Source organism: Macaca fascicularis, chromosome 1 (assembly GCF_037993035.2).
Source record: "Macaca fascicularis isolate 582-1 chromosome 1, T2T-MFA8v1.1".
In the NCBI taxonomy this organism is placed as follows: domain Eukaryota; kingdom Metazoa; phylum Chordata; class Mammalia; order Primates; family Cercopithecidae; genus Macaca; species Macaca fascicularis.
Genome location: NC_088375.1, coordinates 32,287,734 through 32,314,254, shown reverse-complemented (window position 1 = coordinate 32,314,254; position 26,521 = coordinate 32,287,734). Strand labels below are relative to the sequence as shown.

At 38.7% G+C, this 26,521-nt stretch overlaps 1 protein-coding gene across 15 annotated transcripts in view; it reads right to left on the bottom strand.

Moving 5' to 3' along the window:
* The window catches only part of RABGAP1L (RAB GTPase activating protein 1 like), a 799,577-nt gene that overhangs the window by 244,511 nt on the left and 528,545 nt on the right, over positions 1-26,521 (bottom strand). For all 15 annotated transcript variants that reach the window (XR_010581946.1, XM_065531860.1, XM_065531858.1 and 12 more), the window contains one exon: positions 9,325-9,366. Coding sequence is in view for 13 of the 15 variants with exons in the window: in XM_065531860.1 (XP_065387932.1) it covers positions 9,325-9,366 (42 nt within the window). In the remaining 2 variants the exon portion in view is untranslated. The remainder of the gene's footprint in view (positions 1-9,324; positions 9,367-26,521) is intronic.

Genomic DNA, 26,521 nt, shown 5'->3' with positions numbered 1-26,521 from the left:
CTATAAATTTCCCTCTACACACTGCTTTAAATGTGTCCCAGAGATTCTGGTATGTTGTATCTTTGTTCTCATTGGTTTCAAAGAACATCTTTATTTCTGCCTTCATTTCGTTATGTACCCAGTAGTCATTCAGGAGCAGGTTGTTCAGTTTCCATGTAGTTGAGCGGTTTTGATTGAGTTTCTTAGTCCTGAGTTCTAGTTTGATTGCACTGTGGTCTGAGAGACAGTTTGTTATAATTTCTGTTCTTGTACATTTGCTGAGGAGTGCTTTACTTCCAATTACGTGGTCGATTTTGGAGTAAGTACGATGTGGTGCTGAGAAGAATGTATATTCTGTTGATTTGGGGTGGAGAGTTCTATAGATGTCTATTAGGTCTGCTTGCTGCAGAGATGAGTTCAATTCCTGGATATCCTTGTTAACTTTCTGTCTCGTTGATCTGTCTAATGTTGACAGTGGAGTGTTGAAGTCTCCCATTATTATTGTATGGGAGTCTAAGTCTCTTTGTAAGTCTCTAAGGACTTGCTTGATGAATCTGGGTGCTCCTGTATTGGGTGCATATATATTTAGGATAGTTAGCTCTTCCTGTTGAATTGATCCCTTTACCATTATGTAATGGCCTTCTTTGTCTCTTTTGATCTTTGATGGTTTAAAGTCTGTTTTATCAGAGACTAGTATTGCAACCCCTGCTTTTTTTTGTTCTCCATTTGCTTGGTAAATCTTCCTCCATCCCTTTATTTTGAGCCTATGTATGTCTCTGTGTGTGAGATGGGTCTCCTGAATACAGCAGACTGATGGGTCTTGACTCTTTATCCAGTTTGCCAGTCTGTGTCTTTTAATTGGAGCATTTAGTCCATTTACATTTAAGGTTAAGATTGTTATGTGTGAACTTGATCCTGCCATTATGATATTAACTGGTTATTTTGCTCGTTAGTTGATGCAGTTTCTTCCTAGCCTCGATGGTCTTTACATTTTGGCATGTTTTTGCAATGGCTGGTACCGGCTGTGCCTTTCCATGTTTAGTGCTTCCTTCAGGGTCTCTTGTAAGGCAGGCCTAGTGGTGACAAAATCTCTAAGCATTTGCTTATCTGTAAAGGATTTTATTTCTCCTTCACTTATGAAACTTAGTTTGGCTGGATATGAAATTCTGGGTTGAAAATTCTTTTCTTTAAGAATGTTGAATATTGGCCCCCACTCTCTTCTGGCTTGGAGAGTTTCTGCCGAGAGATCTGCTGTTAGTCTGATGGGCTTCCCTTTGTGGGTAACCCGACCTTTCTCTCTGGCTGCCCTTAAGATTTTTTCCTTGATTTCAACTTAGGTGAATCTGGCAATTATGTGTCTTGGAGTTGCTCTTCTCGAGGAGTATCTTTGTGGCATTCTCTGTATTTCCTGGATTTGAATGTTGGCCTGCCCTACTAGGTTGGGGAAGTTCTCTTGGATGATATCCTGAAGAGTGTTTTCCAACTTGGTTCCATTTTCCCCCTCACTTTCAGGCACCCCAATCAGACGTAGATTTGGTCTTTTTACATAATCCCATACTTCTTGCAGGCTTTGTTCACTTCTTTTTCTTCTTTTTTCTTTTGGTTTCTCTTCTTGCTTCATTTCATTCATTTGATCCTCAATCGCAGATACTCTTTCTTCCAGTTGATCGAGTCGGTTACTGAAGCTTGTGCATTTGTCACGTATTTCTCGTGTCATGGTTTTCATCTCTTTCATTTCGTTTATGACCTTCTCTGCATTAATTACTCTAGCCATCAATTCTTCCACTTTTTTTTCAAGATTTTTAGTTTCTTTGCACTGGGTCCGTAATTCCTCCTTTAGCTCTGAGAAATTTGATGGACTGAAGCCTTCTTCTCTCATCTCGTCAAAGTCATTCTCCGTCCAGCTTTGATCCGTTGCTGGCAATGAGCTGCGCTCCTTTGCCGGGGGAGATGCGCTCTTATTTTTTGAATTTCCAGCTTTTCTGCCCTGCTTTTTCCCCATCTTTGTGGTTTTATCTGCCTCTGGTCTTTGATGATGGTGATGTACTGATGGGGTTTTGGTGTAGGTGTCCTTCCTGTTTGATAGTTTACCTTCTAACAGTCAGGACCCTCAGCTGTAGGTCTGTTGGAGATTGCTTGAGGTCCACTCCAGACCCTGTTTGCCTGGGTATCAGCAGCAGAGGCTGCAGAAGATAGAATATTTCTGAACAGCGAGTGTACCTGTCTGATTCTTGCTTTGGAAGCTTCCTCTCAGGGGTGTACTCCACCCTGTGAGGTGTGGGGTGTCAGACTGCCCCTAGTGGGGGATGTCTCCCAGTTAGGCTACTCAGGGGTCAGGGACCCACTTGAGCAGGGAGTCTGTCCCTTCTCAGATCTCAACCTCCGTGTTGGGAGATCCACTGCTCTCTTCAAAGCTGTCAGACAGAGTCGTTTGCGTCTGCAGAGGTTTCGGCTGTGTTTGTTATTGCCCTGTCCCCAGAGGTGGAGTCTACAGAGACAGGCAGGTTTCCTTGAGCTGCTGTGAGCTCCACCCAGTTCGAGCTTCCCAGCAGCTTTGTTTACCTACTTAAGCCTCAGCAATGGCGGGCGCCCCTCCCCCAGCCTCGCTGCTGCCTTGCCGGTAGATCACAGACTGCTGTGCTAGCAATGAGGGAGGCTCCGTGGGTGTGGGACCCTCCCGGCCAGGTGTGGGATATGATCTCCTGGTGTGCCTGTTTGCTTAAAGCGCAGTATTGGGGTGGGAGTTACCCGATTTTCCAGGTGTTGTGTGCCTCAGTTCCCCTGGCTAGGAAAAGGGATTCCCTTCCCCCTTGCGCTTCCCAGGTGAGGCAATGCCTCGCCCTGCTTCAGCTCTCGCTGGTCGGGCTGCAGCAGCTGCCCAGCACCGATCGTCCGGCACTCCCCAGTGAGATGAACCCAGTACCTCAGTTGAAAATGCAGAAATCACCGGTCTTCTGTGTCGCTCGCGCTGGGAGTTGGAGACTGGAGCTGTTCCTATTCGGCCATCTTGCTCCCTTCTGAACTTTTTTTTTTTTTTTTTTTTGAGTTGGCGTCTCACTCTGTTGTGCAGGCTGGAATACAATGGTGTGATCTTGGCTCACTGCAACCTCTGCCTCCCAGGTTCAAGTGATTCTTGTGCCTCAGCCTCCCAAGTAGCTGGGATTACAGGTGCCCCCCATCACGCCTGGCTGTTTTTTGTATTTTTAGTAGAGATGGGGTTTCATTATGTTGGCCAAGCTGGTCTCGAACCCTTGACCTCAGGTAATTCACCCACCTTGGCCCCCCAAGTGTCAGAACTTTTATATAAGCCCTTCCAAACTAAGAGAAGGTCCAGGCTTCTAGAATTTAGCTATGATTCACTGCTTCCCTAAAGAAACCGGATATTCTCCCAAAAAAAGAAAATAATACTGGACTCTTCGAAGCTGACTGAAGAGCTTTGTTTATATGATTTATTAATAAAAAGATTACTAAATCATTACTTTTAAACTGCTTTGCTTTATATTTATTACATTTACATATTTATGTATAAATATATAAATGTATACATTTGTTTATATATTATATTTATACTGATATTGATAACTTGCTTTCAATTTCCATAAACGTGCTTGTTTAGCAATTCTGGTTTTTTTGAAGAGTATAGGAAAATGCATTCTCATGTTGCTGGCAGAGAAGAATTTTGTAATATGTATCCAAAATTAAAAGTTGGTTACAGTTTGACATAGCAATTCCATTTCTAGAAATTTACCCGAGATATCAGATAAGTACACAAAGATGCAAGTTTAAGGATATTTGTTACGGTTTTGTTTAACAGGAAATTCTGGAAACAAATGTCCATAAAAACTAAATATAAAATTGGTTAAATAAATTATGGTATAGGGGAAAGTTCTAGTGGCTTGAACGGATGGGTGGCAGGAGGAACCATTATGAGAACTGAAGCTGACGATTAAACCTGAACAGCAGCAAGATTACAACCTCCCAAAAGCACCGAGACTTTGTGGCAGAGTCCGTGGGGGAAAAGCCAGGAGGAAGCCTGGCTGGGATTGGTGAAGTTATGGACAAGAAGCTGCAGGAAAGGGGCTTTGACAAGGCCTATGTTGTCCTTGGCCAGTTTCTGGTGCTAAAGATGAAGACCTCCTCCGAGAATGGCTGAGGGACACTGGTGGTGCCAATGCCAAGCAGTACCAGGATTGCTTCGGATGCCTTTGAGAGTGGTGTGACGTCTTCTTGTGATGCTTTCTGGGAAGCCCTCAATCCCCAGCCCTCAACTGGAGCTTGCAAGCGAATAGAGACTCCTCCCCTGTCCTCAACAAAGGAAAAGACTGCTATTGTCCTACTCACCTACAATGTACTCCAGGGTCTTTTGGGAGTTTTTTCTCCTAACCATTTTAACTTTTTTGGATTCTCGCTCTTGCATGCCTCCTGTCTTCCTTTTTCCCCTGCCAGTTCCCTGGGGACAGTTACCAGCTTTCCTGAATGGGTTCCTGGCCCTGTCCCTCACCCCCACCCTCACTTTCAGTCCATTTGATACCATTTGGCTCCTTTTTTGACAAAAAAGTCACTGTCCTTGTAAAGTTTTTTAGATCAATTAAGTCAGTGGCTTTCAAAAAAAAAAAAAAAAATTATGGTACAGGGCAGGGCGTGGTGGCTCACGCCTGTAATCCCAACACTTGGGGAGGCCAAAGTGGGTGGATCACCTGAGATCAGGAGTTCGAGACCAGCCTGGCCAACATGGTGACACTCCATCTCTAGTAAAAATACAAAATTTAGCAGGGCTTAGAGGCTTGGACTTGTAATCCCAGCTACAAGGGAGGCTGAGACAGGAGAATCACTTGCAACCCAGGAGGCGGAGGGTGCAGTGAATCAAGATCGTGCCACTGCTCTGCAGCCTGGGCAACAGAACCAGACTCCGCCTCAAAATAAATTATGGCATATACAATAGGATAAAAACAGTCAAAAGAAAATTCTGTCTCTAACAGAATTTAGAGACAGAGGTGCTAAATAGCACCTCAGTACACTGTAGTACTGACTGCTAGGCATCAATCATATATTAACTCATTAAACTCTGACAACAATCTTATGAGACTGGTATTACTAATATTCCCCCATTTAAAAAATGGAGAAACTGTAATTTACCTAAGACCATTGGACAAATTGTTTTTAATGAATCTGAACTTAAGTAGTCTGGCTCCAATGTCCACATGCTTTTAACCATTACATATGTTTAGTGACATGGAAAGATATTCATGATATACTAAATGAAAAAGAGTATTGTTCAACAGCATTTTTTGAAAGAAAATAAATTTATGTGCATCCTTTCACACTGTTCTTCTGGATTTTCCCCCACTTTCCCATCTTATCTCAAACCCAGATTAAAAATATACATACATACATACATATGTGTATAGGTAGGTAATGCATACTTATATAACCATAGACCAAAGCATGGGATAAAGGCTTTATACCAAGTTTTTATTATGGTTATCCCTGGGAATGGGATTATGATTGGGCCTTATTTATCTCTGTAGTGTTTGCATATACACGTAGGACACGAAACGAGCATATAATACTTTGGGAAGGCCAGAGAAAAACACTCTGCCATTTGCTTTTAACCACGGTCAGCAAACAAAAAACCTATTCTGACTGAAAAATTTCTGTGCCCAATATGAAGTGACTAAGATCAATTCTGACTTATCATCTCCAGTCTATTAAATCTATTGAATGTATTCTATGACTACCTAATGTTTCATATAAGTAAATAAATTAGATTTGGAGGAATATATCTGAACTACCTACTGTACACAAAATGATTTCATGATGCTGCCTAGTATTGTGAATCATTCTTTTAGCTCAGTACCTTTCTAGCTACCTGATAGGCTATTACTAACCAAAAAGAAGCTGATCCTGTTCAGAAAGCAGGTGTCTTTAAAACCAAACTGAGCAACAGAGAATTCATCCTATATCTATCCCATTCAAAAACATTATAAATCCAATTTTCCCACTACTGAGACAAAAGTCTTTAGGTGGTCTTGGGCTTTGATCTCTCAATCATCAACTAGGGGCTGGGGGAAGAATTAGATGTTTTTCTCTGGCTAATACCATTACTCTTCCACAAATAACACCTAGACATTTAATGTATGTTAATGAGATAATCTGTTAGTACTTAACACAGAGTATAAATGTTCAAGAAATGTTAGGTCTGTCCCCTCATCACAAGAAATGCTTATAATACAGAGATATCTGAAGTCTCTCTGTAGCTATACTGAAAATTCGTTAGGCTCAATTCATAAGCACTTTGAAGGCCAGGCTCATTGGCTCACACCTATAATCCCAGTGCTTTGGGAGGCCAAGGCAGGAGGACTGCTTGAGTCCAGGAATTTGAGACCAGCCTGGGCAACATAGTGAGACCCCGTCTCTACAAAATTTTTTTTTTTTTTTTTTTTTTTTTTTTTTGAGACGGAGTCTTGCTCTGCCGCCCAGGCTGGGGTGCAGTGGCCGGATCTCAGCTCACTGCAAGCTCCGCCTCCCAGGTTTACGCCATTCTCCTGCCTCAGCCTCCCGAGTAGCTGGGACTACAGGCGCCCGCCACCTCACCCGGCTACTTTTTTTTGTATTTAGTAGAGACGGGGTTTCACCGTGTTAGCCAGGATGGTCTCGATCTCCTGACCTCGTGATCCGCCCGTCTCGGCCTCCCAAAGTGCTGGGATTACAGGCTTGAGCCACCGCGCCCGGCCTACAAAATTTTTAAAATTAGCTGGGCATGGTGGCATCTACCTGTAACTCTAGCTCCTCAAGAGGCTGAGGTGGGAGGATCACTTGAGCCCAGGAATTTGAGGCTGCAGTAAGCTATCAGCATGCCACTGTACTCTAGCCTAGGCAACAGAGTGAGCAGAATGAGACCCTGTCTCAAAAAGCAAAAAACAAAACAAAACAAAACAACAACAACAAAAACCCCAGCAATTTGAAGTTCTCCAAAGTTTTAAATTTTGATATAAACAAATACATATAATTTTTCTGGTATACTATACTAGTTTGGGTATGCTTTTTTCCAAGTGGTGGCAATAGATGACTAAAGTACACTTCAGTTTAGTCCCATATATACTTTGTCTTTGGGGGGGTCAGCTTCAGGATTCATATAAGGAAGTTACATAAATATAGGGCACTAGTGATGAGAGGGCTCTTTTTATCTTCTCTAACTAGTAAAATTCTCTCAGATGATGCTAGAAGAGTGCCCATGTATTGCTAAAGAAGACAGAAAAAGCCTTCCTGCCCAGTGACCAGAGAATGTCCTCTGTAGAGCTCTTGTCTGGGTTAACATGGACAAAATAAATGAAAATAATATGAACAAGTCAACATGTCAATCAAGAAGATAACTTACTAATGTATATAGTATTAAGTTGACACAGGGTATAGGTCTGATATCCAGAGAGGTAGTCCTGGGTTACTCAAAAGACAGATTAAACATGCAGTGAAAGCACTGGTAAAGATGAGTCACCAAAAAAATGAGGAAAGGCATTTTGGGTAAGACATAATATCTAAGAGTTTAAAAAATTAGATATAATATGAGAAATCAGAACTTTCGTGGACCTCCTTATACTTACTTTATGTTTTTTTTTTTTTTTTTTTTTTTTTTTTGAGACGGAGTCTCACGCTGTTGCCCAGGCTGGAGTGCAGTGGCGCGATCTCGGCTCACTGCAAGCTCCGCCTCCCGGGTTCCCGCCATTCTCCTGCCTCAGCCTCCTGAGTAGCTGGGACTACAGGCGCCCGCCACCGCGCCCGGCTAATTTTTTGTATTTTTAGTAGAGACGGGGTTTCACTGTGGTCTCCATCTCCTGACCTTGTGATCCGCCCGCCTCGGCCTCCCAAAGTGCTGGGATTACAGGCTTGAGCCACCGCGCCCGGCCTACTTTATGTTTTAATATTGTTTTTAGTCTGAATTACATATACTTTCAATGCTTAGGCATTCTAAAAGTCTTATTCCAGCCCTGTGGAGAGGACATGTTGCAAAGTTTCGGCTTGGATTTGTTTTAATAAAAGAAAAAAAATTAGAGGTCAAAACCCATGACTTCATTAAAGGACACAGCAAATATGTTTGTGTTATTTTATTTAAAATATTTTTCTATTTTCTAAATAGCTTTGGCATAAAAATATATAAACACAAATGATTTAATTTTAAAAAGTGCATTTTACGAACTTCACAAAGAGCAAATGTGTAATGGAATAAGAGATGAGGAACAGAAACCCACTTACTGAGTTGCAGAGGGCCTGTACTATTTCATGCCTTTGTTTAAAATCAAGGCTATGTTAATGATTAGGTATGGTTAAGGCTCTCCTAACATATCAAGAGGTCCTCCTATGATACCACGTCACTATCTTTTGAGGGATTCAGAAGAATGATAAGGGACCTAGGAACATATTCTGAGTCACCTTGTAAAGAACAATAATAATGACAGCTAACATTTACTAGGCAGTAAAATGTTCTAGATACTACATTAAGGACTTCTTTGATCATCTCAATTCTTTTAACAATCTCATATATTAATTTCTATTATTATCTCAAAACTCAGACTCTGCGCACTTAGAATAATTTGCCTAAGGTCATGCGGTAGGGCTGAAATTAGAAGCAAATCTGTCGGAGTCCAGGTCTGCCATTTTAACCACCATGTTATACTGAGGAAAGGGTAAGCCTGTGCCTTTGAGGCAATTATCACCTTTACTATCCGAATGTCTTCTTTGACTGAAGGACAAAAACCAGCTGGGTTATTTTCACCAACTCTGCAGCAAATGTCTTGCAGTTACCACATTATTAAAGCTGTATGATATGTTGACATAAAATCCAACAAGGTAATTACAATAGAATTCTAAAGTGTTTTATAAATTTCTAACTATCATAGAAAGAACTGCAAATTGAAATGTAGTAGTTCCTGTTTTAGTCAGCATATTATGGAAACTTTAATAATTCAATTACATGTTTAGGTACCTCCAGAGATGTTACAGTAAAAAGTGTTTTAAGAAAAAAGAAGGCATCATTCTGACAGAAAACAATTTTTAACTTTTTCTCTTATATCATCCAACTCATGATAAAAAGATATTTTATGTTACTGGAAAAAACACTAAAATAGTACCATTAAATACATAGATTATAAGAAAAAAAAAAGACTCCAAATAAACAACAACAGAAAAGAATGAGAGGAGGGAAGAGGATCAGAGTTTCTCAGAGAAGTCATCTTTTCTTGTGTGTCTGAGAAACTAAAATGATTCAAAGACTGTAAATTGAATTATTCCAGTCCCAAGTGCAAAGAGGTAAGAGAATTTGGTAACTTAAGATTAAAAAAAAAGACTTACCTTTAGGAGAGCCAAAGCTACATGAAAGATTATGTTCAAACCCTGAAATAGAAAAAGAAAGTGAAAATTAGTAGTGCCACATATACCACGATTTTATTATTTCCCCAAGACTTCCATATATCTTTAATAAAATTCCTAATTGCTTTCATCTTCACAAACAATAACTAAACCATGAGTTTTTTTTTTAAGGCATTTTCTTTCCCTGAGTGGCTTGTTGTAAATTTTAGGTGCTATTTAATCAATGTTCACATAAAATTGTTTTTACAATAAGTTATTTCCCTTCAGTCAATTTCTGGATTATTTGCATGTGCCTAAGTCTTGTGAAAGTCAAATTCCTTGCTCAAGCTGGCATAATGATGCAGAAGTCTAAAATTATTAATTGAAATTCCTAACCCTAATCTAGACATCTCGGTGTTACAGTTAAACTACAAGTAGCAGACAGAATAAAATAAAACAAAACAAGGCAATGTTGCCGATAAGTGGGACAGATTGTGTACTGGAGGCTTTAAGTATCACACTGCATTTCCACTACTGTTCTTACTGTTTTCTTATTTGTTTTAGTGATTGCTTTCAAGTATTATTCGTATAACTAGAGGTGGTCATTAGCGGCTATCTGCCAGACTTCCTTTTCTTTTCTGAAAACCATAGCAATATTTCTTTAGAAATAAACAAATTAAATTGTTCTTGAAGAAGCCATTCTAGAACTGAATTTTGAACTCTGGGTTCTGCCCAATTGCTCTGAAGAGATGTTGAGTTATTAAATTCAAAAGATAGAGAATCTTATATGATAAAGATAACAATCAGAAATAAGTTTGCTACAAAATGTGCTGTTTCCTTGCCATGCAAGTCATCATACATAAGAAAAAAGATATTTCAAGTATGAGTTGGCATAAGTCCCGTAAGTCCAGGGTCTATTTCATGTGCCCTCTTCATCGTGGTCACTGATACACTCTGGCTAGCTTTTGGATATGGAGCTGTACCAAATGTACTACCCAAAAAGCTTACAATAAACCATGTTTTTTCTGTTTCTGAAATAACTCCAGAAGCAAGGATTAGCCCCAGATATTTAGAGTGTATTCCTGTTATGATTTGCTAACATAACCTTTCACATTCAGCTACCAGAAATATGACTAATGATGGAAGGAATGAATGATAAACACAAATATTCAGTTGGTTAAAATATAAACCAAGTATTTTTAGTTTGGGGTTTACTCAGTTAATTCTTTAAGAAACCAAAAGAAGTAGGAAATAAGTATAATCAGGCCAGGAGATAAAAACAAATGAACGCAGTTCATAACCATACTAAGCAATTATCCTAGACTGGTTTTGATCACAATTTACCAACTAGAGAAAAGAAAGACTATTACAGATTTTAAAATGTGGGTTACAATTAAGCAAAATTTGCTTTCTGAATCAAAATTTCACTTCTTACCCACTAGCTGCTGCCCACCTGCCAAAACTTAAAGGCCAATATAAAAGAGACCTACTGCCCTGTTCTCCAACTCTGTCCACCACCACCACATCACAACTGCTAGGCAACAGTGAATTCTCACAACCTGAGTGCTTATCAGCCTGCCATCAGAACCTGATCCACTATTTCTCTGGTTCTTGTTTTTCCAGGCACTGCTCAAAATGTAAACCCCTCTCATCTCTGTTTTCTCATCTTCATAATGCTCTGGTCCTTTATCTTAAGCCAGTTTCCTACTCCTCCTCTCCTTCCCAAATCCTTTCATGGTAGCCTTTGGAAACTCCACTCCATGTTCAGCTACCTTGGCTGTATTCTTAACCTCCCTGTCAAACATTCCCCCCAAATTCCTTATATTCACAGGAATAGTGAAATTTCATTGATTCTTATAACAACTTATAAAATGATTCTCATTTTTTAGAGTATGAATGTGACTAGCCCAATATTATCATGTGAAAACCAAAAAGAAAATTCTAAGCCCTCCAACTGACTAAATGGAGGACCAAAGGGACCCAACTAAACCTGAAAAAATAGTTCAGAACATGATAGGAAGGCGGAATCAGGCATGCCTCATTATACCCTCCTCCCTTTGGAGTTCAGGCACACAACTGACCAGCATTAACATTAAAAGAGAGATCCTAAGACAGACAGAAAAGACCCTGTAGCAATAAGATACCAAATTCCAACCTGACTCTAAGTATAGCATCACGTGGCAGATAGCAGGGCCCTGAAAGAAACCAAACTGTTTTATCCCAAAATAGATTCTTTAACATATTTTGAAATGGTTCTAAAAACCTGTCTTTTGTGGGGAAAATTTGCATTCTATAGAGGATTCCCTTTTCTTTCCAGGTCATTTTATGATCCTGAAGACAGATTGGCTGAGAGTCTAGAACCTTTTAAGGATCTCTAAAGGAAACATTTGCCATTTATTGCCTCTGGGAGTGGTTACCTAGGAGACTTCATATACATAAGAAGAACCCCAGTCTTTACAACCCCTTATCTTAACCCAGACACTCCTTTCTATTGATTCCAGGTTTTTAGATAATAACAACTCTTTCAACCAATTGCCAATCAGGAAATCTTTGCCAACCTGGGCAACAAAGTGAGACCCCCTCTCTACAAGAAAGTAAAAAAAAAATTAGCCAGGTGTGGTGGTACACACCTGTGGTCTCAGCTTCATGGGAGGCTGAGGCAGGAGGAATGCTTGAACTGAGAGGGTGAGCTGCAGTGAGTCAAGATCACACCATTGCACACCAGCCTAGATGACAGAGCAAGATCCTGTCTCAAAAAACAAACAAAGAAAAAGAAAAGAAAATAAAAGAAAAAGATAACATTTTTGAATCCACCTATGATCTGGAAGCCCCAGCTTTGAGTTGTCCTGCCTTACTGCACTGAATGAATGTATGCTTCACATCACATGTATTGACTGATGTCGTTTTTGTTTTTTGAGACAGAGTCTTGCTCTGTCACCCAGGCTGGAGTGCAGTGGTGCAATCTCGGCTCACCGCAACCTCCACTTCCCAGGTTCAGGCGATTCTTGAGCCTCAGCCTCCAGTGTAGCTGGGGCTACAGGCTCTGCCACCACACCTGGCTAACTTTTGTATTTTTAGTAGAGCCGGAGTTTCACCATTTTGGCCAGGCTAGTCTCAAACTCCTGACCTCAAGTGATCCACCGGTCTTGGCCTCCCAAAGTGCCGGGATTACATGTGTCAGCCACAGCACCCGGCCTGATGTCTTTTTTTATTTTTATTTTTTAAACAGAGTCTTGTTCTGTCACCCAGGCTGGAGTGCAGTGGCACAATCAGAGCTCACTGCAGCCTTGACGTTTTGAACTCAAGCAATCTTTCCACATCAGCTTCCCAAGTAGCTGGAACTACAGGCATGTGCCACCACACCCAGATAATTTTTTTTTTTGGTAGAGAGGGTTTCACTATATTGCCAAGCTATTCTTGAACTCCTGGCCTCAAGCAACCCTCTGCCTCAGCCTCCCGAAGTGCTAGGATTAAGGGCATGAGCCACTGTGCTCGGCAATGGATTAATGTCTTATGTTTCCCTAAAAGATATAAAACCAATGTGAAACCCAATCACCTTGTGCACATGTTCTCAGGACCTCCTGAGGCTGTGTCATGGATCATAGTCTATAACTTGGCAAAATAAACCTCTAAATTGAATGAAACCCATCTCAGATGCTTTTTAGTTTACATATGTGTTTAGTAACAGGCTAGAATCACCCCCTCAAGCCTCCTGATGTCTAGTCTAGTGAGATTTTCTCACACAGTGCTGGTATAATGTGCATAGTAAATGCTTATTTGAAGACTTAATGATTAAACTACACTAGCTTTCCCAAATTTTCTGGGGTTGATTTATTTCCCTGTGGACCCAACTAGACCAATTTACAGAATTATCATCAAATTACAGTAAGAACCCCTTTCTTCAATTATCTCAAAATCAATTAGACAACCAAGCTGTGCAAAACACAAAGAACTTACAAGTAAAAATTAAATAAAGATCTCTAAATAGCCAAAATGGCTCTCACAAACACCAAGAGAAACCTTTGCTCAACTTTTTATTCTATACATACTTCCAGTTAGTTTGGTGATATGATTTTGAAGCTTGTAGATATCAGAAGTAGCAAACCACAAGATAAAGTATGTGCCAGATGGGATCAGGGATAGATAGCCTATAGTGACAGTTGTCAGAATTAAAATATCAGATCTCACAGAAATAGAAGACATAAAAAAAAAAAAAAAAAAAAAAAAGATAAAATGCATAGCTCTCTGGGTCCACTTGGGGGAGCCAATAATCTTCAATAGTTAATTATTAACCACTGTTAATTATCACTATTAATAATGACAATCTAGCAGGATTAATGAATGCTTATATCATGTTATAATACTGTGCTTAAGGGAGGTGAGTGTGTGTTTTAAATAAAAAGTAGATAATGATGTTTTGAAGTTTGGGAAGCTAAAGAGGAAACTTTCAGTTACCAGAAAAATTTATATATGTAAATTCTTTAAACAAGTTCAGAAAAATAAGGTATTATATATCTGCTTATATGAAGCTCTAGACATTAACCCATAAAAATAAAGAAAAGTAAAGACTTTATAAGCCTTGAAGTAAAGTAAAACAGAGTGGCTCGACAATGCAAACAAATACACTTTAAGACATTTGAGTTGATGGAATTCAGAAAAGAACTTGTTATTCTATCAGGTTTTTGTTTTGTTTTGTTTTGTTTTGTTTTTAAGAGAGAGAGTTTTACTCTGTCACACAGGCTGGAGTGCAGGGGTGTGAACACCACTCGCTGCAGCCTCAACCTCCCAGGCTCAAGCAATTCTCTCAACTCAGCTTCCAAGTAGCTGGGACTACATGTGTGTGCCACCATACCTGGCTAATTTTTAACTTTTTTTGTAGAGATGAGGTATCCCTATGTTGCCCAAGCTAGTCTCCAATTCCTGGGCTCAAGTGATCCTTTTGCCTTGGCCTCACAAAATGCTGGGATTATAGGCATGAGACACCACACTCAGCCTTGAAGTGTATTTTTAAAAGCAAAAGATGTCATACATTTTCAAGATGCCTCCAGTTTTTAGGAATATGTAATCCCCAGCAATTTGTTTGTTCTTAAGGGGAAAACATGTACCTAGTAGAAATCAAAGGGCTAAAAGTTTGGAAAATTATTAAGAGTAAAAAATAAGTAAACATGTTATGGCCACATCATTTATAGTACAAGGTCTAACTCCAAATGCAAAATAATAACCAACATCTACTGAGTATTTTGTATGTGCCAAGATATGAATGAATTACATTAAAGGCATGTCCTTATTTCATCCCACAACTACCTAAAATTCCATTTTATACACAAGGAAATCAAGATTTAAAGAAATCAAAGTAATTTTCCTAAGTCCAACACCTAATAAGTGCAGATCTAGGATTTTAACCTAAGCAGCCTAATTCCAAAAGTGATACTCTAAACAATTAAGTTAGAGAAGATAATTCAATGAATATATGAATGAATGAATACATCTCTTATTTGGATATTATTTAATGTGTCCTCTACTTCCTAAAGGATTAAAGCAATTCTTTCCATTTAAAGGCAGGTAAATTTTGAGAGCAGAGAGTAAAAAGATAACAAACAAATTTAGTTCTTCTACCAGAACTAAATTCTATTATTTGTTTCCACACTGAAAACACTTACAAAAAGTAGCTGACTGCTTGCAGTATATGAGGCAACAAAAACCCAGCTTGCTGTGGGAAGAAAGGGTCACCACCTTCCTCTAATGACAACTGATTGAGATCAGCCTTGTATGCATGAAGAAGTAGATTTTTAACTGATTTGGATACTGCTATTTCAAAATTCAATGACATTCTGGCAACATCTTTGCTTTAAAGAACACCTACAAGTAATTGCCCCAAATTGAATAATTGCTCCAAAGTGCAGATCATGGCGTTCTCAGGTAGGCCAAGGATTAAGCACCCACAGTCTTGCATAAAATAACGGCTGACAGTAGAGCACCCACTGAAACAAAGACATCGAACATTTTGGCTCTGATAAGCAGGCAATCGTGGGTTCAGAGGGAGCTGACAGATTGCGTGAGAAGCTGTCAAAAACTTAAGCTGACAGCACTGAGAACAAATGCTGAAAAGGTAGTGTCAAAAAGTACCAAGTGTGCATCAGCACCTGGGTTCTTAGGGATCAAAATAAAAGGGAAATAATGGAAATCCTAACAACAAGTCAGTAACCCAAATTACCAAATTATCAAACCAAAAATGGCCAAAGTAAATGAAGCAGGTTCACAGACAAAGCTAGAAGAAATGGGGTTCTGTCCTTTCTGACCCACCCAGAAGAAAACATACCACCCTAGGAAGAGATAATGACTAAATGAGATAGCATACATCAAATAAACTGAGTATTTGGTAAATATTCAATAAACGTTAGCAATTATTATTAGGTTCATGTATTCATTGCCTAATATATCCAGTATTTTATATTTTTCACTTAATCCTCTCAGTAACTCTATGGCATATGTGTTATTGCCCCCATTTTAGAGATGACTAAACTGAAGCTCAGAGACAGAACACTGTTAGTAAATGGTAAAGCCAGGCTATAACTCAGGTCTATCAGACTAAAGCAAATCCATGCTTTTTTCCACTAATTCCACATTGAGTGCTAACTCAGTGGGGCTTTGGTTAGATATCTGTGATGGATTAAAGAGTCCCAATTCTTTGATGCTTCTCCCATTGAGAGTTAAGGTCTCTGTTCTCTCATTTCAACCTGGGCAGACTATGGTACTGCTTTTACCAGTAGAATATGGTGGAAGTGGTGCCATGCTAGTTTATGTGCCCAGTCCTTGAGATATTGACAGCTTTCATGTCCAGTCTGTTGGAACACTCACTCTTAGAAGCCAGCTACCATATAAGAAGTGCAATTTTACTTACACCCCCATGCTCTCTAAGTAACCAAGCAATCACAAGAAGGCCTGGAGGACCAGATATCATCAGTAAAGAAGAAAGACCAAGAATCACCAAGGTGGTAGACATGTGAGTAAAGAAGTCATCTGGAAGTGAATCAGGTGGTCCAGCCGATGCCAAGTGGATCAGAGATGAACCACATAGCTGAATTCCAAAATTTCTGACTCATGAGATTGTAAGAAAATAAATGATTGCTTTTATTTTTTTTCACTGGGAAATAATTTCAGATTTAGAAAAAATTTGCAAAACCAGTACCAAGAAGTCCTACATATCCTTCACTCAGTTTCACCCAAACATTAACATCTTACATAACCACCGTATAATGATCAAAACCAAGAAACTATTATTTTTATCAAATGCCCCACTAATGCCCTTTTTCTGGTCCAGGATGCAATTCTGGATTATATACTGAATTTGGTTGTCATGTCTCCTTAGTCTCCTTTCATATGGGACCGTTTTCAGCCTTTATTTTTCATGACCTTGATGCTTTGGAAGAGTATTGGCCAGTTATTTTATAAAATGTCTGTCAATTCGATATGTCTGCTGGTTCCTTATGATTAAATTCAGAATATGTATTTTCAGCACAAATACCACAGAAGTGATGATGTGCCCTTCTCAGTGCATCATTTTTTTTATTATTATTATTATACTTTATGTTCTAGGGAACATGTGCACAACATGCAGGTTTGTTACGTATGTATACATGTGCCATGTTGATGTGCTGCACCCATTAACTTATCATTTACATTAGGTATATCTCCTAACACTATCCCTCCCCCCTCCCCCGACCCCACAACAGGCCCTGGTGTGTGATGTTCCTGTTCCTGTGTCTAAGTGTTCTCATTGTTCAATTCCCACCTATGAGTGAGAACATGCGGTGTTTGGTTTTCTGTCTTGCGATAGTTTGCTGCTTCTCAGTGCATTCTATCAGGAGGTTACATAACATCACTATATGTCTCACTATAAAAATCATTATCCCTTTAAAGTCACTCGGTTTTCATGTAGCTTCTTATATATTACAGGTAATCAGAAGAAAACCCCTTTGACTTCTCTTTGATAAATTTCTTGCTGCTATGATCTATAAAGCAATGCATTGTTTCAAAGAAAGTAGTGAAAGTGACAGATAATTAACAGTCAAAAAGAAATAAGTTAATACTAGCTACTCTTAAATATAGGTTCTACAGCAAGAATATTTAGAATATTAGCCAAAAATTCTTTTACTTTATTCTGCTTCTCATGTTTTAAGCTCTTTATCTTAGGATGGCTAATGGTGCTTGATGGGGTAACGAAATAAAACGATGTGATGTTTGGGTTTTTGTTCTGAATGTCCACTAGAGGTCAGGATTACAGCACTGAAAATCAATCGCTTTTTTTTTTTTTTTTTTTTTTTTTTAAAGGATTTCACAGACCAACATAGTAACCTTGTATACAAATTAAGACATGCTGTTTTACCTAGGTAATACCATTCGGGACATAGGCATGGGCAAGGACTTCATGTCTAAAACACCAAAAGCAACAGCAACAAAAGCCAAAATTGACAAATGGGATCTCATTAAACTAAAGAGCTTCTGCACAGCAAAAGAAACTACCATCAGAGTGAACAGGCAACCTACAGAATGGGAGAACATTTTTGCAATCTACTCATCTGACAAAGGGCTAATATCCAGAACCTACAAAGAACTCAAACAAATTTACAAGAAAAAAACAAACAACCCCATCAAAAAGTGGGCAAGGGATATGAATAGACACTTCTCAAAAGAAGACATGCATACAGCCAACAGACACATGAAAAAATGCTCGTCATCACTGGCCATCAGAGAAATGCAAATCAAAACCACAAAGAGATACCATCTCACACAAGTTAGAATGGCAGTCATTAAAAAGTCAGGAAACAACAGGTGCTGGAGAGGATGTGGAGAAATAGGAACACTTTTACACTGTTGGTGGGATTGTAAACTGGTTCAACCATTATGGAAAACAGTATGGCGATTCCTCAAGGATCTAGAACTAGATGTACCATATGACCCAGCCATCCCATTACTGGGTATATACCCAAAGGATTATAAATCATGCTGGTATAAAGACACATGCACATGTATGTTTATTGTGGCACTATTCACAATACCAAAGACTTGGAATCAACCCAAATGTCCATCAGTGACAGATTGGATTAAGAAAATGTGGCACATATACACCATGGAATACTATGCAGCCATAAAAAAGGATGAGTTTGTGTCCTTTGTAGGGACATGGATGCAGCTGGAAACCATCATTCTCAGCAAACTATCGCAAGAACAGAAAACCAAACACCGCATGTTCTCACTCATAGGTGGGAACTGAACAATGAGATCACTTGGACTCAGGAAGGGGAACATCACACACCGGGGCCTATCACGGGGAGGGGGGAGGAGGGGACGGATTGCATTGGGAGTTATACCTGATGTAAAGGACGAGTTGATGGGTGCTGACGAGTTGATGGGTGCAGCACGCCAACATGGCACAGGTATACATATGTAACAAACCTGCACGTTATCCACATGTATCCTAGAACTTAAAGTATAATAAAAAAATAAATAAATAAAACAAAATCCAAAAAAAAAAAAAGAATTCTGAACCAAGGCCTTAAGAAGCATCATATTAAAAAAAAAAAAAAAAAAAAAAAGAGAGAGAGAGAGAGACATCAGATCCTATCATTTCTCTTCCAAATCTTGCTTTTCTTCCCCACTTAGATATTATGTTTTACCAGGTCAGAAATTTGGACTGACTGATTTCCTCAGTGTCCAGAATAGTGCTTGGCACATAGTAGTGCTAAATCAATAGTTGTCAAATGAGTGATCAAAATACAAAAAAAGGAGAGACATAAAGGGCACAGGGGGAGCCCAAAGGTAGAAAGATCAGTACTTCTTGGGTAGACTTGGAAATGTTTCACAATGCAGTAGATGCTTACAAAGCAGTTTTGCCTGAATGAGGTAGAGAAATAAATACAACTTGGTCACGTTAAAGTATTGGGAGGAAAGCAGTGCAAACCAACAGCACAGCATCTGTAAAGGCAGAGAGAAACAAAGCAGCCAGAACTGCTGGTGATCTGGGAGGGATGAGACCAAGAAAGTGCATGTGAGGGATGAAGCTGGAGAGGCAGGCAGGTGTTTCACTGCTTGCTGGCTCTCCTTGACCCCTGCAGCCTGCTGTATCTTGGTCCCAGCTGTTATCAGATCTAGGGATAGCTGGGCAACATAAAAGAAATTTTATTTCCCTTGAAGTCTGACCCGTTCCTCCTTTTATTCTTTTTTGGAGAGGCAATAAAGCATGGTGGTTATGAGACAGACTCACAGCCAGCCTTCTTAGGTCTGAATCAACTTTGCATCTCCTCCTAACTATATGACTTACAGTTATTTTAACTCTCTCTACCTCAGTTTCCTTATACACACCTCAGAGAGTGTTTTTAAAAGAATTAAATGACTTACTATATGAAAAATACTTAGAAAAGTGTCTGACACATAGTTAAGCACTATATGTCTGGACACATTATCATGTTAAAGTCCCCCAAACAGTTTATTAGATAGACCATGAAATATCACTAAACAGGACAGAGTCTGGGGAAGTGCATCCATTCATGCCTTTGGATGCCAAATCCCAACCACTGTAAACAGATATTGATAATAAGCAGAGAATTTGAGGAAAATAACCAGGAAGGCAAATATCCCTCCTGTTCTAGTGTTTACCAGCTTCATTGTGTGGATTTGCCTCACACCTAACTGCTACTGTTCTTTTTACTATAGTATGCCTTTACTTCCTTTTGTATTATCCTAAAAAAAAAATAGAGTAGATAACACTTGGTTGAATTTTTCATGTTACTGAAGATGCCTTTGAAGGTACCCTTTTCAGGGAAATATTCATAATTCCTTTGATCTGTTATCATGCGAACTAATTTTAAATTCATTTGTTCACCTATAAATTATCTTCAAGACTCTTATAAATCGTCTAAAAAATAAAACTAGACAGAATTCTGTAGCATAGGTCCAAATACCACAGTCTACTATTAAAGAATTACCTAATCTACTTAGAGTATTAACTTTAAGCCCTAATGCTAAGCTACTATCTACTCCAGCTTTGAGCTTGAGATCAGTCATGGTTCTTTCAACCTTTACTGTCATACTTAAGTCCTCTTCTTTTAAACCAGGGTATTGAATTAAACTACCTGTAGGGTTCCTTTCAAGTCTAACAATCCATGATTTTTTTTTTAATTTTTATTTATTTATTTATTTTTTTGAGATGGAGTCTCGCTCTGTCTCCAGGCTGGAGTGCAGTGGTGCAATCTCGGCTCACTGCAAACTTCACCTTCTGAGTTCAAGTGATTTTCCTGCCTCAGCCTCCCAAGTTGGGACTACAAGTACGCGCCACCACACCCAGCTAATTTTTTGTACTTTTAGTAGAGACGGGGTTTTACCATGTTGGCCAGGATGGTCTCAATCTCTTGACCTTGTGATCCTCACGCCTCGGCCTCCCAAAGTGCTGAGATTACAGGTGTGAACCACCATACCCAGCCCATGATTCTTTATGATTTGAACATAGTAGAAAGATAGTCCCTTGTTTTTTCTGATTCTAAAAGAAGAACAGATTGAATAGGCGTACAGAGACATGGAATTCTTTAAGTTCTAGTTCTCAGAAGATGTAGCAAGGAAGGCAACAACATTACCATGAAGCAGTCTGAAAACCAAGACGCATTTACAGAACATGCCTATAGAATCTAGCCTTTTAAGACTGGAATAATTTCCAGAGATCTTGCAAAGTTAAAGAGAGGGTGAGTCTATGAATGACAGTGAAGATGGAAGCCAGGAATGGCAAAGAAAAGAAAATTCTCAACTTGGGAGTTCCAGGGTATAACAGGGTTTTTTGTTTGTTTTGTTGGTTGATTTTGCATTCACATTATCCATTAGAAAAAAATATACCTCAAAAGTATTATAATAATCTATTTTTCACAGATGTAAAAGCAAGAGAACTAAAAATCATGAAAAAGTTATCAAAGTACACTGGGTAAGTTCCTTTTCTAGATATCTTAAACATGACAAGTATCCAGATAGGATGACAGTGCAAGCTGTCCATACAAATCCTAGTAGCTCTCATGACATTTGTCTAGTCTCACAGCAATGCTTGTGAATGCACTGGGCTACACTAGATAAAATCAAGACACTGGCTGGGCGTGGTGGCTCATGCCTGCATTCCTAGCACTTTGGGAGGTCGAGGCGAGTGGATCTCTTGAGGTCAGGAGTTCAAGACCAGCCTGGCCAACATGGTGAAACCCCTTCCTTACTCAAAATACAAAACAGCTGGGCATGGTGGTACGTACCTGTAATCCCAGCTATTGGGGAAGCTGAGGCAGAAGAATTGCTTGAACCCAGGAGGTGGAGGTTGCAGTGAGCAGAGATTGCACCACTGCACTCCAGCCTGGACAACAGAGCGAGATGCTGTTCCAAAAAATAAAAATAAAATAGCAAGATACTCCTTAGCATCACTTCAGGGGAGGTAGGAAGAAAGGGTAATATTATCCTTATATATAAGATTTCATTTGGAAAAAACTTTCTACTCATTAAGTTTTTTTCTAGGCCACAATTTTTACTTTTTAGTCAATCTATACATTTCTGAGAAGTCATTTTATGCCTCTTTTAATTTCCTTTAGGACCCTGAACTTGTGTAACTAGGCTGGATGACCCCTCAGGTGTGAACAACTAACTCTATGACTCTCTGGCTAAAACTAAAGGATTCCTTCTCAGAGAAAACTGTGGATAGACACTTTATCCTGTTGAACCCACACTAGTGCACTGGACACAAGAGTATTCAGTTTTAAATATAATCAACCAGTGTTGAGGAAAATCCAAACATCAAGAGAACAGTATTCTCACCCAAAAAAAAAGGTCTTATTGGAGTCAAGTAATTACTCTAGAATTTACAGAGAGTCATTGGGGCTAATTTGTTTGGGTTTTTTTTCTGACTTTTATTTTAGATTCAGGGGGTACATGTTCAGGTCTGTTACCTGGCTATATTGCATAATGCTGAGGTTTGGGGTGTGAATGATCCCATCAACCAGGTACTGAGCATAGTATCCAGCAGGTAGCTTATCAAACCTTGCCCCCACCCTTTTACTCCCCTCCTCTATTAGTCTAGAGTTGTTCCAATGTCTATTGTTGCTATCTTTATGTCCCTGAGTAGTCAATGTTTAGCTCCTATTTACAAGTGCAAATATGAGGCATTTGGTTTTCTGTTCTCGTATCAATTCACTTAGGATAATGGCCTCCAGCTGAATCCATGTTGCTTTAAGCGACATGATTTTGTTCTTTTTGTGGCTGCAAAGTATCCCGTGGTATATGTGTACCACATTTTCTTTATCCAGTTCACCACTGATTGGTACCTAGATTGATGCCATTTTTTGGTACTGTGAATAGTGCTGCAATTAACATGTGAGTGTATGTGTCTTTTTGGATAGAAAGATTTGTTTTCTTTTGAATATATATCCAGTAATGGGATTGCTGGGTCAAATGGTAGTTCTGTTTTAAGTTATTTGAGAAATCACCAAGCTCTTTCCATAGTGGCTGAACTGAATTTACATTCCCACCAACAATGTATAAGTGTTTCCTTTTCTCCACAGCATCATCAGCATCTGTTATTTATTTTTACTTTTTAATAATAGCCATGTTGACCGGTGTGAGATGGTCTCATTGTGGTTTTTATTTGAATTTCTCTGATGATTAGTGATATGGAGCATTTTTTCATGTTTTTTTATTTTGGCTGCTTGTATGTCTTCTTTCGATAAGTGTCTCTTTATGTCTTTTGTCCTTTTTTAAATGAGGTTGTTTTTTGCTTGTTCAACTGTTTACGTTCCTTATAGATTCTATGCATTAGACTTTTGTCAGATGCATGGTTTGCAAATATCTTCTCCTATTCTGTAGGTTGTCTGTTTGTTCTGTTGATAATTTCTTTTGCTATGCAGAGGCTCTTTAATTTAATTAGGTTCCACTTGTCAATTTTTTGTTTTTGTTGCAATTGTTTTTGAGGATTTAGTTTCTTTCCCAAGGCTGATGTCCAGAATGGTGTTTCCTAGGTTTTCTTCTAGGATTCTTATAGTTTGTGATGTCACATTTAAATCTTTAATCCTTCTTGAGTTAATTTTTGTATATGGTGACAGGTAGGGGTCCAGTTTCATTCTTCTGCATATGGCTCGCCAACTATCCCAGCACCATTTATTGAATAGGGAGTCCTTTCTCCATTGCTGATTTTCGTTGACTTTGTCAAAGATCAGATATTTGTAGGTGTGCATCTTTATTCCTGGGTTCTCTATTCTGTGCCTTTGGTCTAGGTGTCTATTTTTGTACCAGTACCATGCTGTTTTGGTTACTATAGCCTTATAGTATAGTTTGAAGTCAGGTAATGTGATGCCTCCAGCTTTGTTCTTTTTGCTTTGGATTGCTTTGGCTATTTGGGCTCTTTTGGTTCCATACGAATTTTAGAATAGTTTTATTTAGTTCTGTCAAAAATGACATTGGTGGCCGGGTGTGGTGGTGGCCGGGTGTGGTGGTTCACTCCTGTAATCCCAGCATTTTGGGAGGCTGAGCCGGGTGGATTACCTGAGGTCAGGAGTTCAAGACCAACCTGGCCAACATGGTGAAACCCCATCTCTACTAAAAATAAAAAATTAGCTGGGCATGGTGGCATGCGCCTGTAGTCCCAGCTACTTGGGAAGCTGAGGCAGGAGAATCTCTTGAACCTGTGAGGCAGAGGTTGCAGTGAGCCAAGATTGAGCCACTGCACTCCAGCCTGGGAGGTTGCAGTGAACTGAGATCGTGCCACCGCACTCCAGCCTGGGCGACAGAGTGATGAGACTCAGTCTCAAAAAAAAAAAAAAAAAAAAAAAAAAAAAAAAAGACATTGGCAGTTTGATAGGAGTAGCATTGCATCTGTAGGTTACTTTGAACAGTATGACCACATTAATGATACTGATTCTTCCAATCCATGAACAAGAAATGTTTTTTCATTTGTTTGTGTCATCTATGATTTCTTTTAGCAGCATTTTGTGGTTCTCCTTGTAGAGATCTTTTACTTCCTTGGTTAGATGTATTCTTAGGCATTTTGTGTGTGTGGCTCTTATAAAAGGGATTGCATTCTTTATTTGGCTCTGAGCTTGAACATTATTAGTGTATACAAATGCTACTGATTTTTGTACATTGATTTTGTAACCTCAAATGTTACTGAAGTTGCTAATTTTAGCTTTTCATTTTTTAATGCTATAAAAATTTAAAGACAATTTGAAGAGGAAAGAACTAGGTAACAAGTTACAAATAGAAATAAAAGTTGTAGTTGAATTTTAAATGGATCCCAATTAAATATTTATAGGTCATAATGCTTGGACAATAAATAACTGGGTTTTGAATATAATTCTCTTTAATAATTTCTCTCAGCAATGTTACTGCTGTTTAACATTGGTACAAATAACAAAATGTAACTGCTGACTAATAAAATTTAGTGCTGAGAGTAAAGAATAAGAAATTAGTCTGGAATATCTTCTGCAGACAGACTCTGGATTCCTTTCCTCTTCTACAAAGAAATACAGTTATAATGATTGGCACATGAGATTACCCAAAAAAGAAAATCAGATTTTTGTGGATTATTTTTCTTTCTTTTTTTAAAAAATTATTTTAAGTGACACATAATAATTGTACATATTATTGGTTACAATGTGATGTTTCAAAACATACATTGTGTAATGTTAAAATCAGGCTAAGCAGCATATCCATCACCTGAAACATTTATCACTGTTTTTGGGGTGTGAAGACACAGAACCTTTTATTCTTGTCATTTTAAGATATACAATAACTTGTTGTTGACTATAGTCACCCTACCATGCAATAGAATACCAGAACTTGTTCTTTCTTTCTAATTGCAATTTTATGCCTTTCAGTCATCCTCTTCCCATCCATCTCTTTCTTTACTAGTTGTTTTTCTGTTTGTTGTTTTCCAAAGCTTTGCTACAGAAAAGGCATTCTGTGGGGGCAGTATCAGCATTGCTTAAGTGTAAGTTACATGTGCAGACTATCAGGTTCCATATCCTATAACCACCAACAAAATCCGAATCAGCATTTAAATAGGATCACCATGTGATTCAAATGCGTACTAACATTTTGAGGCCCACTTACTATAGTTCCTCTGGCTCAAAGAGTTTATGATCCTATAGCAATGAAATCTGATTCTTAACAAAGGTGTCTTTGAAATAAGGTAAAAGGGAAACTCACTGGACCTGGAAATAACATTTTAGTGAAAGGAAAGGATTGTGCTATGCATATGACAAGTGTTATTTAATCCTCACAACAACCTTAAGCAATTGACATTATTATCTTCTTCTTACAGAGAAGAAAACAGAAGTGCTACAGAGCTGAAATTATTTGCCTAAGGTTGCATAGACTAAGCAGCAGCTTACAGGAAAGGTGCCTGAGTAGTCACAAAACACAAACCAAATGAGTCAACCAACAAATGTTTACCGATTACTTCTATTTTCAGCAAAAACAAAATTAAGACAGAATATGATGAGTACAAAATCTTGTGATTCATGTAAGTACTAAAAATAATCAGATATAAAAATAATTTTACGTAAAAAAGAAACAAATAAGCCACAGGTCACAAAGTTTCAAATGGGCCACACTTCTGCTTTTTTCATTTCATCTATTTTGGCATTTTTCTTTTAGACACTGTATTTCTATTATGTGTAGTGTTTCAAAATATAAAATACTTCCTACAAACAGCAGATGGCACCATGCATCAGTGAAGGAATGACAAAAAGTCAGAAAAATCAAGCTGTCAAATTTCTATCTTTTAGAAAATGACTCAAATTTTCTAACTAGCCTTATAATAGTAATAGATAATTTAAAAGACCTCATTTTGATAATTCACTAATGATGAAGTTATTTTTTCCCTCTCTTTATCCTAGCAATTAGACCACCAGGAAAGGAATTTACTTTTGATTCAGACTTGCTCATAACAAAAACAAAATTATGTGAAAAAATAAAAGAAGAAAGAGGTATGCTAATATATAAAAAGTCGGCCAAGGCTGGGCATGGTGGCATACACCTGTAATCCCAATGAATTACTTGGTAGGCTGTGGAGAGAGGATCGCATAAACCCAGGATTTTGAGACTGGCCTGGGCAATATAGGAAAAAAAAAGAATCTGCTGAAAATTAACCAATAAGAAGAGCTACAGAGATGTTAGCCCAAAAGTCACA